The 15365-nt window shown below is 39.4% G+C and overlaps 1 protein-coding gene and 2 long non-coding RNA genes across 3 annotated transcripts; 1 reads left to right on the top strand and 2 right to left on the bottom strand.

The window, feature by feature from the left end:
* Positions 1-2351: 2351 nt before the first annotated feature.
* LOC120436736 (CD226 antigen-like) lies at positions 2352-7738 on the bottom strand. Its single transcript, XM_039607598.1, has 3 exons — positions 6805-7738; positions 3868-4212; positions 2352-3629 (listed from the first exon to the last, which is right to left on the bottom strand). Exons 1-3 carry the CDS (start codon positions 6866-6868, stop codon positions 3445-3447), a joined length of 594 nt encoding a protein of 197 aa, XP_039463532.1. The 5' UTR covers positions 6869-7738; the 3' UTR covers positions 2352-3444.
* Positions 7739-7930: 192 nt separating this feature from the next.
* On the top strand, positions 7931-9671 carry LOC120436743. The gene is made up of 2 exons (XR_005610574.1): positions 7931-9098; positions 9301-9671. It is a non-coding gene; the product is annotated as an uncharacterized LOC120436743 (long non-coding RNA).
* LOC120436740 lies at positions 9497-15066 on the bottom strand. The gene is made up of 3 exons (XR_005610571.1): positions 12610-15066; positions 10197-10292; positions 9497-10059 (listed from the first exon to the last, which is right to left on the bottom strand). It is a non-coding gene; the product is annotated as an uncharacterized LOC120436740 (long non-coding RNA).
* Positions 15067-15365: the final 299 nt, after the last annotated feature.

The raw sequence follows: 15365 nt of genomic DNA, 5'->3' as shown, positions 1-15365 counted from the left end.
GTGTTTTCTATAATGCACTGAGGACAATGTTGTTGTGTTTGGGCTGTAAATCAATGAAACTTCCTTGAATTAAAATCTTCTAACTGGTTAAATGCCACTTCCTCTTCAGCTTATGAGTCATCTGCTTGAAGCAGCACATTCCCTTGTTGTACAATGGAGTGGTAAATGGCCTGTATTTATATAGCGCTTTTCTAGTCCCTAAGGACCCCAAAGCGCTTTACACATCCAGTCATCCACACAATCACACACTGATGATGGCAGCTACATTGTAGCCACAGCCACCCTGGGGCGCACTGACAGAGGCGAGGCTGCTGGACACTGGCGCCACCGGGCCCTCTGACCACCACCAGTAGGCAACGGGTGAAGTGTCTTGCCCAAGGACACAACGACCGAGACTGTCGGAGCCGGGGTTCGAACCGGTTACAAGGAGAACTCCCAACTCTTGAGCCTCTGATCGCCCAACTGAGATAGTGAAACATTATCTGAATAGTAATAATAATAATGCATTGGATTTTATATAGCGCTTTTCAAGGCACCCAAAGCGCTAGTGTAGAATAGTGTAGTTCTATGTTCTGCTTATGTACATAAACACAGTTATACAACATCCAGACTTTTATCATGAGCTGTGGTCGGTTTAGGGCAGGGGTGGGCACCGAGGGCCGGTGTCCCTGCAGGTTTTACATGTGTCCTTGAACCAACACAGCTGATTTAAATGGCTAAATTATCTCCTCAACATGTCCTGAAGTTCTCCAGAGGCCTGGTAACGAACTAATCATGTGATTCAGGTGTGTTGACCCAAGGTGAGATCTAAAACCTGCAGGGACACCGGCCCTCGGGGCCTGGAATTGCCCACCCCTGGTTTAGGGGATGATGACACATAAAACAAGCACACACACAGACAGTCATCATGGCTGTGTGCTTTTTCAGAGTGAGTTCCACCTACAGTGAAATGTGACAGTGGAGTTTGCATGTGAGTCACATGACAGGCATTAAAGACATTCTTTAAGGCTTCTTTAGTTTGGCATTAGTGAAATAAATAGCATATTTTCTTCATAGAAGTAAAAGGGGGGTGTTTGTCTTAAAATAAACCTTTTGTGTTGATTTCAAGTCCCAGAACTAAGTTCAGCTGAGCCCCACAGGGAAGTAATTATACTCCACCCACATAATTCAGCTTTTGTGCAGCATGGAGGCAGTTTTAGAGGGAAGCTGACAGCAAACGAATCAAATGCAAACATGCACTATGCTGCTGTTGTCATGACAATGTGGTTTTAGTACCACGTAGATGAATCATATAGACAGACTGAGTCTGCATATGTTGAGACTAACACTAAATAATAGTAAAACTGTGTTACTTCAACTGTTTTATGTGTGAGTTAAAGAAAAATTACTTGTTGTTCTGTACAAGGCAGAGCTCTGCTGTTTCTATGGTGTGGGGGAGGTGTTGAAACCAGCCCTGAACACAAGTTTGAGTGAAACACAGTTTTAACTTCTAGTCCCAAAAGGGTTTTACTTCCATATTTAAAAAATATTTTCCGTTCTATATTTTCTGTTCAGATTGCATATCAAATTACTGATATGCAATCTAAAGTCATGTTTATGACAATTTTTTTCTGTGTATTAACTACAGAAATTCCACAGCAAAATTTCAGTTTCATCTTTCTGAGTGTCCTATTGGGAATGTGAGACAGCAGAGGAGGGGGAGGTGAAGCTGAATGGCAAACCACAACCTCCATTTTCTTCTCTGCTCAGTCACAGGCTCATTAGGAGCTGTGGAGGTTACATTTTAATTTTATTTAATTTATTATATATCAAAGAAGGTTAGTATTAAGGATTATTATCAGCCTTTACTTGAAGAAATAATCCTGTGCTGCAGCACTGGCAACAGTGTTGCCAGTGAATCAATGGATCCGGAGTCCGTGCAGCGAAGAGACAGTGGGAGAGAATTCCACAACCATGGTGCCACAGTCTGAAAGGCCCCAACGTGAGTTGTTGTGGTGAACCCAAACACACTTCAGTCCTCTTCAGAGCAGATAACAAAGTTCATGTGAGCCACAGATGTAAAGCAGCAGGAACACTTTCACACATGAGTCTTAGTTACTGTGCAGTTTGGTGTCTGATGATCAGGAGCAATAAAGAGAACATCTGTAACATCTGTCTTCATCCAGTCTGAGAGAATCTGCAGACAGACGACTGTTTTCAGAAAGTTCATCAGTAAAGTAAATAACTTCCGACTGGTAGAGCTGAGAGTCAAAACTAAAGTGCTCACAGCACATTTTCATACAGTAAGAGTGATGAGAGTGAAATGAAGGCATGATGCAGATTTATAACGTGACTCAGAGCAGACGACCACATGAAGAAAAATGTATTTTATTGTGTTCATTTACAGTTTAGAAAGGAATGAATCACTGATGATGAATGTGATGTTTGCCTGTAAGCTTTTACAGCTGTGTGTCACTGTGAGATACAATGAACATGATTTAATATCTGAAAATTAACACATAAAGTCATTATATCTACAGATGGATTTGTCACATGAATTCATATTTTTAAATAGAAACATTTTTCCATGTAAAAGAAAATAACAGCACCAATAAACTCTTACTGTACAATGTGTTCGAGTGTCTTCTAAGCATACAGGTGAAGTAATTTTCATAAGAAAACTTACAGTAAATGTGTTACAGACAGGTCTGTGTATGTTAAAGTGCCCCCTGGTGGAAGGTTACGGTCATTTGATTGATGCTGATTTAAAAGAAAAATTGAGTCTATTCAAAGCACAGGAAACAACAACAACCACCTGAAGGCACTTTTACAGTAAAACATTTTAATCAGAACTCCCTGAAATCTGCACGAACTTATTGGACAAGTCAGAAAGTTTCTATTAAAGCAGAAAGAAAACTGAACGTGATTCTTACTTATAGAAATAAAAATATTACATACAGTGTAGAATAACAAAGTTAAGAAGTGCGTGCAGTGCTTAAAGCTGAATATAGTAAATATTAAAAGCTTCTGTGATATAAACATGAGTGTTTTATCTGTTTAAAGTGAAGCAGCAGGTAGTTTGATATTAAAAGTAAAGTTAAAGAGACGTTAGCTCAGCAGGAGGTCGAGAGCAGGAAGTAACAGCTACAGCTCACAGTATGAAGACAAGTTTGGTCTGACAAACTTATGAAGACTTCAGCTGGTGTTCATGAAAGTGGATGAGCAGTCAGTGAAAAGCTAAAGGTACAGCTTTAACTTTGGGACAGTTTTCACTTCTTAAAACTCTGTAATAGATGTTTAAACATGAAATCTGAAAATATCTGCTGGACTGTTTGTTGATGCTTTACACCAAAGAAATTTCTCAACCGTCTTTACCCTGAATGCTCAGAATCACCTCTGAGAAGCTGCAGGAGCAAAAGAGAGACTCACAGATCAGGTGAGGAAAAGAAGAAGCTCTGACACATTTCAAACAGGCTGCTGTTCAGCTGGAGGCTGGTAGGAATCCTGTATCTTTTGTTCTTGATGTTTTCTGTACATCAAAAAACCAACAACAGCAGCAACAAGAAGCAACGCAAAAACAGACAGACCAACAATCATTCCAACAGATCCAGCCTCCTTTCCTCCATCCTGTCCATCTCCTCTTGGCTGACCTGCAGGTGAGAAACAGGTGTGAGGTGTCAGCTGTCAGGTAGGTGATGAGTGAAGAACAGAACAGAATCCATTTCCTCTTCAAACTGCTGTCAGACATTATCTACTGCACTCTGATCACATCACTCAGACCAGCTGCTTTCTACAAAGTCTCATCAACAACATCTTTAGAAACAAACATCAACAACCAGGAAGCAGCTTCACCTCTGATCACACACACACTCAACTCTACTCACTCACCTGGAGGAACAACAGTCAAGTTGGTGCTGTTTATGAGCTCCAATGAGCGTGTTTCTTCCAACCAGACACGACACTCGTATGTTCCAGTGTCATTAATCGTCACATTGTTCAGAATCAAAGACACGTCTCCATCCTTCATCTGTCTGTCCTGCAGATCCACCCGGTTCTTAAAAGATGGATGCTGGTTGTCTGGAAGAAACCGACCGTCCCGGTAAAAAAGCACATATTCATCTTCCTTCAGGTCAGCTCTGCTCCACTCTACAATAATGATGTTGTTATTGTTTGGAGCTTCACATGTCAGATTGACGTCCTGTCCAGGCTTCATTGTGATGATTTGCTCTAAAACTGGAAACAACACAGAGCAGAGAGGTTAAAGGTCAAAGTACAACTGTTCACTTCTACAGCAGCCAATCAGATGAAAGACAGAATTGTGATGTGTGCTTGTTAAACAGCTCTACCAAAAATACTGAAATGATCATTGTTGTGGTCATTATTTCTTTCAACTATGATCGGGAGGTTGGTATTTGGAGCTCGACATGTCAGAGTGACGTCCTGACCAGACTCAGCTGTGAGAGATTTAAGGTCTGAAAGAGGACATTACAGAGCAGAGAGGTTAAAGGTCAAAGTACAACTATTCACTTGTAGAGCAGCCAATCAGAGTGAAGATCAGAGATAGACCACTGACCACCTGAGCATCACACCTGTTAGACTCTTTTAGAAGAAGAACAGGGAATCAAATTAAGCCCTGTTCTTGAAATTCTTGGTAAAAACATGTTTTTATGTCAAAATGTGTGATGTTGGTAGTGAAGACTAATATACATCATCTAATCACTGGAACACTGGGATCTAAAGTGTAATTAAAGTGTAATAAATATTATATAGACATAAACAAATAATTTATAAAGGTCTTATTTGAATGATTACTGTCATACAGATGAATCACAGACACTGGTGGGTGGGCTCCAATCACTGATATTAGCAGAGAAACCTGTGCTGTAAATTCATTAAAACATCTGAATGAAAACTGTCTCTGCTTTCAGTGAGAGAATAAAGTTTCACCTCCGACTCCATCTGTTCTCTAGTTTTTCTACTTTCAACAGAAAATGAAGTGACATCATCCTCACTGTAAACTGTCACGCACACACACTGTGCCACCATAAAGAATATAACTGTAAAAAGAAAAACTTCAAAAGTACATCCATTAGTTACAGATGATCTGTTTTTCAACTATTTTAATAACAGATGAGTTTTTCTTTTACTTTTTTATTCCCACTTGTGCTTCTGGTGTGAATATCTCATAAACAGGAGGCAGGTTCACTGTAACAAAACCTCCAGACTCACAGTAAAACATCATCATGCCAGTGTTATAACATACAACATCCACAGAGGTGGAAAGTTCAGGGAAGTGTCTTCATGATCCAGAGGTCGCTCATGGACCATTACCATTGGTTAGAATTACTCCATCAAAATAAAGAAGAGGAAGAAATTTACTGTTTTTCCATTTAAATATATTTTAAGCTTAATTAAACTAAAACCTAACGCTTTGCCAGCTTTTAGCTTTGCTTGACAGCATGTAGAACAAACATGATGACATGAACTCCTGGAAAACTTACAGTCAACCAAACAAATCAAAACTTTTTTTTTGTTTTTGCTGTGAGCAAACAAACAAACAAAAAAGAAGTAAAGCCGACTGAGCCCAAAAGACAGCTGTAAACATGTGTGGTCATTACAGTCACAGATTGCTGATCATTGAACAGCGAATTGACCAGCAGGTGTTGTTTTCAGACTTCAGTGTTTCACGAAGCCTCGCTTAGCTTATCACTAGTTTTCTTCACCATGTTAATGCTGTGCTACTCCCACACCAAGCTCACCCGTATTAACTCAATAGTACTTACATACAAATAAGTTAAGACATGATAAATAATTAAATATCCCAGAATAAATCACTTTGATTCTTCGATGAGCCTCGGTAACTGAAGTTGTAAAACTTATATATAACGGAAGCCCGACTTGTTTTACGCTTGCGTGAAAAGAGCGCTTTCCCTTTCTTTGGATGGGTCCTATGGACATTACAAACACACTACTTAAAGTTATATGTGTATGTCTAAAGATGTTTACTATTTATGGTATAAGTGGCTTCAATTCAAGCTTTCTGCATTAAAAAAACATTCACAAGAGTGTTTGATAATTTCAGGAATCCGCTTTATATAACACAGACAGCGACGTAGACATATTATACAGGTGTTAAGTAAGTATTTCAGTCTTTTTAATTCAGCACAAGTGAGAAAACCACATTTCCTCCTCTTCACTGGGACAGGAAGTAGGTTTTTTTCTTAGGGAGCGGGGCTTGTTTCTGCGAGAGCTCGGCTGTGACAGTGTTGTGTTTCCTCGCTCCTTCTTTTGACGGATTCTTTCGTTTGAGAACGTTTTGTTTTATCTCAGTCGTTAGAGAGATGATAGAAACAACTTCTAAACACAAACGCTGCGTAATTAGAAAGTTTAACGAGGATATTAAGACGACTTTAAAGAAGAAGGACCGTGTTTGGTTTCGGAGAGAAGCTTCATGAACAGGCGTCGAGCAGACACCGCCCTCTCCCTCCGCCTTTTCTCTGACGTCGAAATAGGAGGACTTTTTAAAACTGTCCATGATGTCGATGGTGTCTGTTCAGAAACAGACACGAAAAACAGCTGCATACAACTGGCCTCATCGCTGAACTCAACTCTTAAACTAGTTGTCTGTTCACAGTGAGAGCGGGGCTGACTGAGTTTGCACAAAGGGGAGGACATTGGCTGATATCGTAACTATGATGTGAATGTGTGTTGTTATGTGTTCTTACAGAGTAACCCGGCATTACAGTTGTAGCAATGGGAATTTTATAGAGAAAACAAAATGAAACACCAGTGTGAAGAAAAAATCAGGTTCTCGCTTTAACTCACCTGCAGACACGATCGAGAACAGACAAGTAGCCAGCAGAATCCAGCAGACTGATGTTACATCCATTACTAGTTTTGTGGGTCCTGATCAGATCAGAGTGGTACAAAAGTTGGTGTGAAAAGTTGCCGACCAATCGTGAATATTTGCTGGAGAATGATCGCTAACGCTCCAGTTACACAGGGCAGCAGATCGATGAGAGACCCTCTGACAGCAACCGAAAAATGTGTTCCTCACCGGGATGGTGAAACCTGTGCTCTGCTGCTGTTGGGACAATTAGTTGTTAGTCAATTGCGTCTAAGTTGAGGAGAGATTGTGGAAGTAAAACTGTCAGTTCTTCAAAGTAAAGTTTCGTCTCGTGCAACATACTGATTGCAATGGTGAAGCAAAACTTTTAATTTGAAGGATCTTCAAGGATTCCCGCTGACTTTGTGTGTTAGTGTTCGTGTTGGTCTTTCATCTGTGACACTGAGCAGCTTGTCGTCATTGATCCTGCTGGAAGGAGGAGCTTTTCTCCTGTATGACAACACGTTGATGTCGCTCAATAAAATATTTCATATAATATTCCTGTAAATAATAATCACCCCAGTATTTATGAGCACAATCACTGTCCCATCATTTTAAAACACTGCCTGTTTTAACTTAAACATATCATCTGCTTATGGATTTATTTAAACACTGACTGAAATCATACTGGCAGAGTTTTTGACATTAATAGACCTCGATTACCCTAACACACATTAATCAAAAAACACATTAGATGACTAAATAAATAAAGCACAAAAAAATCAAATGAGGGTGTCTGACACTGTTGCAGTAAAAAGGGGGAGAAACACAAACTAACTCAGAGACACAGACTGATGCGACACAACCAGTAAGTAGGTGTACAGCGTACACTGTAGTGTATAGCACACAGGAGTATTAGCTTATTACGTACACGTTGGAGAGCTGTCTTGTGGCAACTGACAAACTGAAACAAACCAACGTGCTGTGTGTGCAACAGCGCGACAAACAGTACAGAAGCTGAAGCTGCATTCACTTACACTCGGATATCTGAGCTGCACTGTGAAAACATAATGGTACATTTGACATTTACTTGAATTTTATTGTTTTAGCTTCGGGGTGGCACCTGGGGTGGCCTGGTTGGGGGGGTGGCCTATTATGGGATCAGAACGATGCCACCTTGATATGGAGTTAAATCAGGGCCATAATGTTTGTTTAGTTAAAAAAAAATTTGAAATCGAAAATATGTAATGGGGAATGACCACTTCTCACGTAGTGGCTGGGAAAACGTCTCATAATTGATCAGTTACGGCGTAATTTGTACACATTACTGCTTGAAAGAGCTTTAGTAACTGAGTTTTAGCAGTTATGCATGACATGTTTTCTAAACATTATCAAATAATACAGTGCAGGAGGTGTTTGATAAATTATGTTCATTCCCAGGTTTCCTGAAGGCAACATGAAAAATGGACCATCTTGAGCCTGCAGCGGTCTGCTGTCACTCATGATTCCCCGCCCCTCTGTGTGTAGCCACGCCCACCACGCCAAAACAGGGCCAAAAGTCTGTAACTGAAAAATAGAGATCTGAAAGTGAAAAAAAAAAAATTGAAGCTGAGAGAAAAATCCGAATCTGAAGAATTTTTTTTTGTACATTAATTTAAAAGATCTGAATCTGAAAATTTTAAATCCAACTCTTTCTTTTTCAAAGTTCACTCTAAAAATGTGACTTTTGCTTTCAGTTTACATATTTTCGATTTCAAATTTTTTTTTAACTAAACAAACATTATGGCCCTGATTTAACTCCATACCTTGAAAGGAAACCGAAAAAAATATTGTAACTGAAATAAATGTACTGAGAAATCTTGTGTTGAAGCCGAAAAAAAATTAATTGAAACTATTTTTTTCTTTTCAGTTACAATTTTTTTTCAGTTTCAATCCATTTTTTTTGTTTCAATCCATTTAAGTTAAGCTTAAGCTTAGGTTAAAATGTTACATTTTTCCTCAATTTTTTTTTTTTTTAGCATTTTTTACTGAGTTTGTTACAAATATTCAGGTTAAAAACTGTCCGAATTATTTTTAATGAGTTATGTTCACAAAGTCACATGTGCAGTACTCTGTACAGCTTGCATCCTTTAGGACAAATAATTTGAAACATTAATATTTCTTGTTCAATACCACTGCTGATAACACCTCCGTATGTTGTGACCAGGATGCAGCAGCAGACTGAACCTTGACTGAAACCTGCTCCATCATCTCATCTTTGCAGATGTCCATTTATAAAGCAAACAACTCAAAGGTAAACATGATATTAGAAAATGTGTTAGTATATAAGGCCTTTAAAACAAATAATAAATAAACAGCTGTCGGCAGAACTGTAGGACTGAACAACTTCAGATCCCGAGTGTGTGAGGACACAGAATGAATCAGCTCTATTTCAGATTTGAGAGATAAACTTTATATTTCAGTTTGTGATGATTCTGTTCTGTTTGTGATTACAGGAGCCGTCCTCAGATTCAGACCTCAGCACCATCCAGTGACAGCAGACAGATCATCCTATATCTTCAATCTTTGTAGTTACTCCAAAATTAACTGAAGAAAACAGTACAAAGGTTAAAGTACCACATGTGCTGTCAGTGAAAGCTGCAGCTGTTTTATTGATAAAGTTAAAGACAAAAAGTCAAAAGGATTAATCACCCATGTAACTGTGTCACTATACATCAGCATTAACAGGACCTCAGTTTGGTGTTTCAGGAAACTGCTGATCTCAGACCTGCACAACTTCTGTTTTAAACACTGAATATACTCAGCTACATGAAGAGCATGTGATGTTTTCTTTGACACAATTAAATAAAACCTGATTAAAGTCAAAGGTCGTCACTTGTATTTGAACTAAAAACTTGTGATCTGGAATTCTTTCACTGTTTTATGACAATAGTGTGTTATTTACCATAAAGTGATTCAGAGTCATTCATACCAGAGTAACCAGAGAGCACAACATATATTTAACTTTCTACAGGACTTAAAGATATTATATTATGTAAAAGTCCAGACCCTCTGAGGATTATCTGAGTACTTCTAACATTACACAAGCAAAGGTCTCCATCAGTGTTCATGAAATGCTGGGTTTATCCTTCTTGTGAGGGAGCTGCTGGTGAAGATCACGAGCCCTGCTTGATCCCGGCGATGAGTCAGTCTTCCTGGTGTTTCTTAAATGATGTCTCTCACAGTGGGTCAACAGAACATCTGGCACAGGACAGCTGTGATGAAAGAAATTGAAGAAGTTTTGAAAAAAAATCTTGGAAATGCCCTATATGTGAGAAGCAGATTTAGTATTTACTTTTCTTTTGCCAATCAATATAACTAGAAGTCTAATTTTCACCATACAATTACTAACCTTGTCATCTCCTGCACTGTCTGTTTTGGGCTCTGGGCTTGTCCTTCCCAGCGCTCATGAGACTGCTTTTGGTGCACTGTGGTATGAGGTGCTAACCTGTTGACAGTGTTGGGAAGGTTAATTTTAAAATGTATTCCACCAAAGATTATAGAAGTAATGTATTCTGAATACTTTACAACTACATGAATGTCCTATTGCTGTGTGATTTATTACTATTACTGAAGGTTACTCGCCATACCAATACCAACTAGATGTTAAAATCTTAATATAAATGAGTAACAGTAGGGTGGACATTAGGTAAGGCTGCACTTTTTGCAGCGATCTCGTATAGAAAACTATTCCGCGCATATATAAAAAAGGTCCGCGGCTCCGAACCGTAGTAAAGGGACCTCTGGCTAATATGTCGGGTTCCGTGTCGGGCTGGTAGCCGAAAACTAGCTTTACTTTGTTGTCTGGGTCAACTTTGCTTGCGAGAGACAGAGAGAGGCGTTGAAAGGCTGCTCCAACGGAACTTATTGTTTCAGAGGAAAACACGAACACAGTGTACAGTTGAGTCTTAATAGCTTACTTACAAATGGGCTCGTCAGGCACTCTTCTTGGCTGCAGTGGTTATTATTATATTTACATGCTTCCAGCTCCCGTTTCTGCTCGATGACAGCTCGGACTTTTCCTTTTTCTCCCTCCCTCGCTCACAGACACATAACGGGTATGGCAGCCCATTCTCCCTGCAGCACGGACTACACTGCCCATGAGGCTACATTGTTTAGGGCCATGCCTGTAACACTCTGCTATTGCCTTCATATTAAATCATTTTTGTATAATAATTTTTAGAGCCTCTTATTGCGTGTTTTGTTTGGGTTTCCACCAGCGTGGAATTACCAAAAATAGAGAGACCATAGCCTAACATACGGCAACATGTGGTATTTGGTTGTTGGGAAGAAAGGGAAGAGAGAGAGAGAGTGAGCGAAAAAGAGAGAGAGAGTTTTGATACGTGAGAGATTTGTGACGTTTACCGTGTTTGGAGTCTCATTTAGTGTGTTGTCTTGTGTAGTTAGTGTGTAGTTTTTGTTTTGTGTGTCAGTTCTACTAGTGAATGTCACAGTTGCTGCAAAACAGCCTCCAAGGGAAGTTTGCAGTGTAAACGCTGAGTGACACACCTGCTGTCAGACCTGCAGTTTGATTTCACAGAAGTGTGATTGACTTGGAGTTACATTGTGTTGTTTGGGTTTTCCCTTTGTTTTTTGAGCAGTGCATTTATTCTGTGTACTATTGTATTTATGTATTATCATTCTTTTCCATCCTTACTAGGGCTGTGCGATATGACCAAAATCTCATATCCCGATATAAAACATTTATCGTCCCGATAACGATATAAATCAAAAATAATGTAACATTTTCTGTATATTCTGTGAATCTCAGGCAGCTCAACTTGCTTGAAGTGTTTCCAGCTGAGTGTCGTGTACCTGGAGTCGAGTGTTTTAATCGATGCATGAAATGATACATTTTTAGACATAAGTTGTAGCTGTTTTGCTTCTCATCCGTAAACACTGCATCCTCTTTCACGTGATTCAGTTTATTTTGGAAAGTCTCAACAGGATCTTGAGCTTTATTGTGAAAGGTTTATGTGGAAAATACACAAGCAGACACGAGATGGTTTTACAGTCGTGGTTGCTAACGACAACGCATTAAAACAGGCGCTTGTCCATCCGTAGTGTGATTATATTAAATATAAGAGAAAGAGAACTTTAAGAAATTAATATAGCCACTACAGTGACATCAAAACGATGAAAAAATATTGACGTAAACAGTTTATTTTGCGACACCACAAAACAAACGATAGCGTAAAATGAAACGATAGATGTTTTTATATCGTCATCCGATATATATCGTTATATATCGAACAGCCCTAATCCTCACTCTCTCTATTCAAGTACAATACTGTTGAACTTATTCTCAGTTTATCTTATTTCTGTATAGTTGTAAACATGTATATTTGAATTTGTTATATTTTCATGTTATTTTACAGTGTTTTTCACCTTTGAAGGAGGACGACGTTCTGTCCCACTGTTACCTGAGTGTGTATTGTTGGGTTGACAATAAAACTCGACTAAAGCAACAGAGTACAAGCATAGTACTGGGTTTGTTAGTACTACATTACTGTATAGTGCTCACACACACACACACACACACACACACACACTTCATCAGCAGCAGCCAGTCTCTTTACTGTTGATACATTTATCCATAACTGCACATGTGGAGGTGCAGGGAGGGAAACTCCGGGTTAACTGAGTGAGTTGATAACGAGCTTCAGAATATCCTGATTACCAATGTTAGTGTAAACTAATCAGAATAACAGAAATATACACTGGGTATAATAAACCTGCTCTGTAGTGCAGGAGATTCTACTTACAGAGCAGACACAGCACAGATGTTTCCTTCATCGTCCTTCTCACTCATTTCAGCTTTTTCTCATTTCTGTCTCTGACACCAAGTAAAGTCGCCCTCTTCCTCCTTCCTGTTGGTACAAAGAGAGTCGAGGTCAGATACATTAAAAACATATACAACTATTAACACACTGTAATGGTTACTTTCTTATAACACGTGGTATGAACGCCCTGTTACTTAAAATTGCTACAAAAACACACAGATAGTTTTTTTAAAGAATATTTCAAAGATGGACGTCTGATCGACATCATGAATGTTACACCAGTGTCCACTCGATGAACCTCTTCAGCATCACCTGTGTACCCCTGTTAGACTTTCTAACAAGAAAAACTTTGTGTTTATGAATCGTTTTCTCAAAGAATAAAACATTTTAAATATTAAGAGTTGGAGAAAAAGGAGAAAAAAGAAGAAAATGCACTTCAATGATGAGTCCTCCAACAATTTCTTATCCTACTAGTGAAAAAAGTTCCATCACAGTTTAGTTTTGTTACCAGGTACTCTGACCTGAAAGGACTGATGACCATTCAGACTCACACCTCTGGGCGATTCAGAATCACCAGTGAACCTAACCCCACTGACTGCATGTCTGTGGACTGTGGGAGGAAGCTGGAGTACCTGAAGAGAACCCACAAAAACACAAGGAGAACATGCAAACCCCACACAGAGACCCCGACCAGGTGGTGGATGCAAACGCTCGGTGTCACCATGCTGCCCTCTTATAAATGTCACCCCACATAATGACTGGATCAAACCCTATTTAGGTACTTTAAATATACACAACATGTAAACTATTAAGATACTATAAATCATAATAATAAATAAAAGTTGTAATCCTACTTATGTCAGCTGTAACTCTCATCTGGACTCTAGATTTTACAGTTTTGTTTTTACTATTATTAAGTGTCAGTGCACTTATGTTAACGATAGTGAATCCTTAAGCTGTCATCATCGATTTTCACCTGTCAGTCTCATTCTGTCCTTTCTGAAAGTCTTTAACAACTGAATCATGATGTGACTGAAAACACAATGAAGACAAAATATTAGGTATAAAAAACTGACTGTGGAATATTTATTCTGTTTTATCAACATATATAAACACATTTAAGGATCTGACTGTTGACTAGCATGCAATGTAAAAAACAAAACTAAAAAAACAAATGAACAGTTATAAATAAATATATCAAACATACAGTGGGATACAAAGTAAAGTCGATCAATGCATTTATGGATTACTAGAGGGGTTTTTTCTAAAATGACCATTTAAACAGAAGTCATGTCCAATGTTTCTATTTATTTTTTATGTGTAACGTCTTTAATTATATTGGTAAGTAGACTTCAGTGAACATGATTTATGACGGGTTATATATAAAATGTAGAAATGAGCTGTTTAGCAAAGTATCTTAAAGACTGTGTTATTTGACACGTTTCACATATAATACACCAACAAGTCAAGTGCAATGATGCAAATACGAAAATGCGAAAACCAGGAAACCTGTTTAGGGCACAACCGCAGCCTTCACCGTTACGGGTGAAGTTATATGTCATAGCGGGGACCGGACAAGATGGGTACCGGAGTTCTTACGTCGCTCTTCGGGATTCTTCTCCTCTGTTATTACGCGTTTGCGTCCACAGGTGAGATGCTTACTCTTAGATTGCTGATTAATTGATTTGCCGTTATTGTCATATTATAAACACACAAAATCGGGACGTAAGCGTGATTAGAGAAGCTCGCCGGTTACCGGGCTTCGAGCGCAAGTTAGCTCGCTAGTTGCGAAGTAGAAGCGGCTCCGTGTGGTGTGAGTTTTCTTTGTGTTTTGCTTAGTCTTAGTATTTGTGTGTAGTTGAAATGATCACTGTTAGAGTCACCGAGACTTGCTGGACATCGTTTTTTCGGCTAAAACCTCACATAACAGAAAACATTCACTTGGCTCAAAGCACGGCTGTAGTAACCTGGAGTAACCTGGATCCTGACCAGTGCGCGCTCCCGACGCTGGGTAACGCTCCGTCGGTGATAGATGGCGCAACGCTCAACTAGAGCAGCAGCCATATTTCAGCGCTACAACCAGACGTGAAACACGACCTTCTTATGACTCTGCGTGTCTGTGTTTTACTTACCCCGACATGCAGAGGCTCTAAAAACATACTAGCAGCTCCTTTGTGCCTGATCCCACACGTCAGCAAACATTAAGGCGGTGAAAGCTGCTGATAAGCTTCGTTTTTTCGACGTCACGATTAAAAACAGGCTCCAATATCCAAAGTTAAGCCCACGTCGTCTTCGAGTAAAGAGCATCCTTGTTTAAAGCTCCCAGCAAAGCTGTTTTCTACCGTCCACGAACGATAACACAAACGTTACTAACACAAACAGCTTCTCTTCTCACGGAGAGAAGAAACCGTGCATGTGGAGCGCGTTCACAAGACTCTGAAAGCCAGGGGGCAGTGTACAACATGGTACAGCGCGCCGCGGTTAAAACGGAGTCGTGCACGCGGACGGACTCACGGTTAATATATCAGCTAATGTCCACTACTTTGTGCAAACTCAGTCAGCACCGCTGTCATTGTGAGCAGACAACTGGTTTAAGATATACACTATATAATTTTAACATGTAATAATAAAACCTCTCTGCTCTGTGTTGTTTCCTCTTCAAGACCAGAAAAACATCACAGCTGAGTCTGGACAGGACGTCACACTGACATGTCGAGCTCCAAACAAGAACATCATAG

The sequence above is a fragment of the Oreochromis aureus genome, linkage group 3, assembly GCF_013358895.1.
Source record: "Oreochromis aureus strain Israel breed Guangdong linkage group 3, ZZ_aureus, whole genome shotgun sequence".
Taxonomy (NCBI): domain Eukaryota; kingdom Metazoa; phylum Chordata; class Actinopteri; order Cichliformes; family Cichlidae; genus Oreochromis; species Oreochromis aureus.
This window is presented reverse-complemented; position numbering and strand designations above follow the sequence as displayed.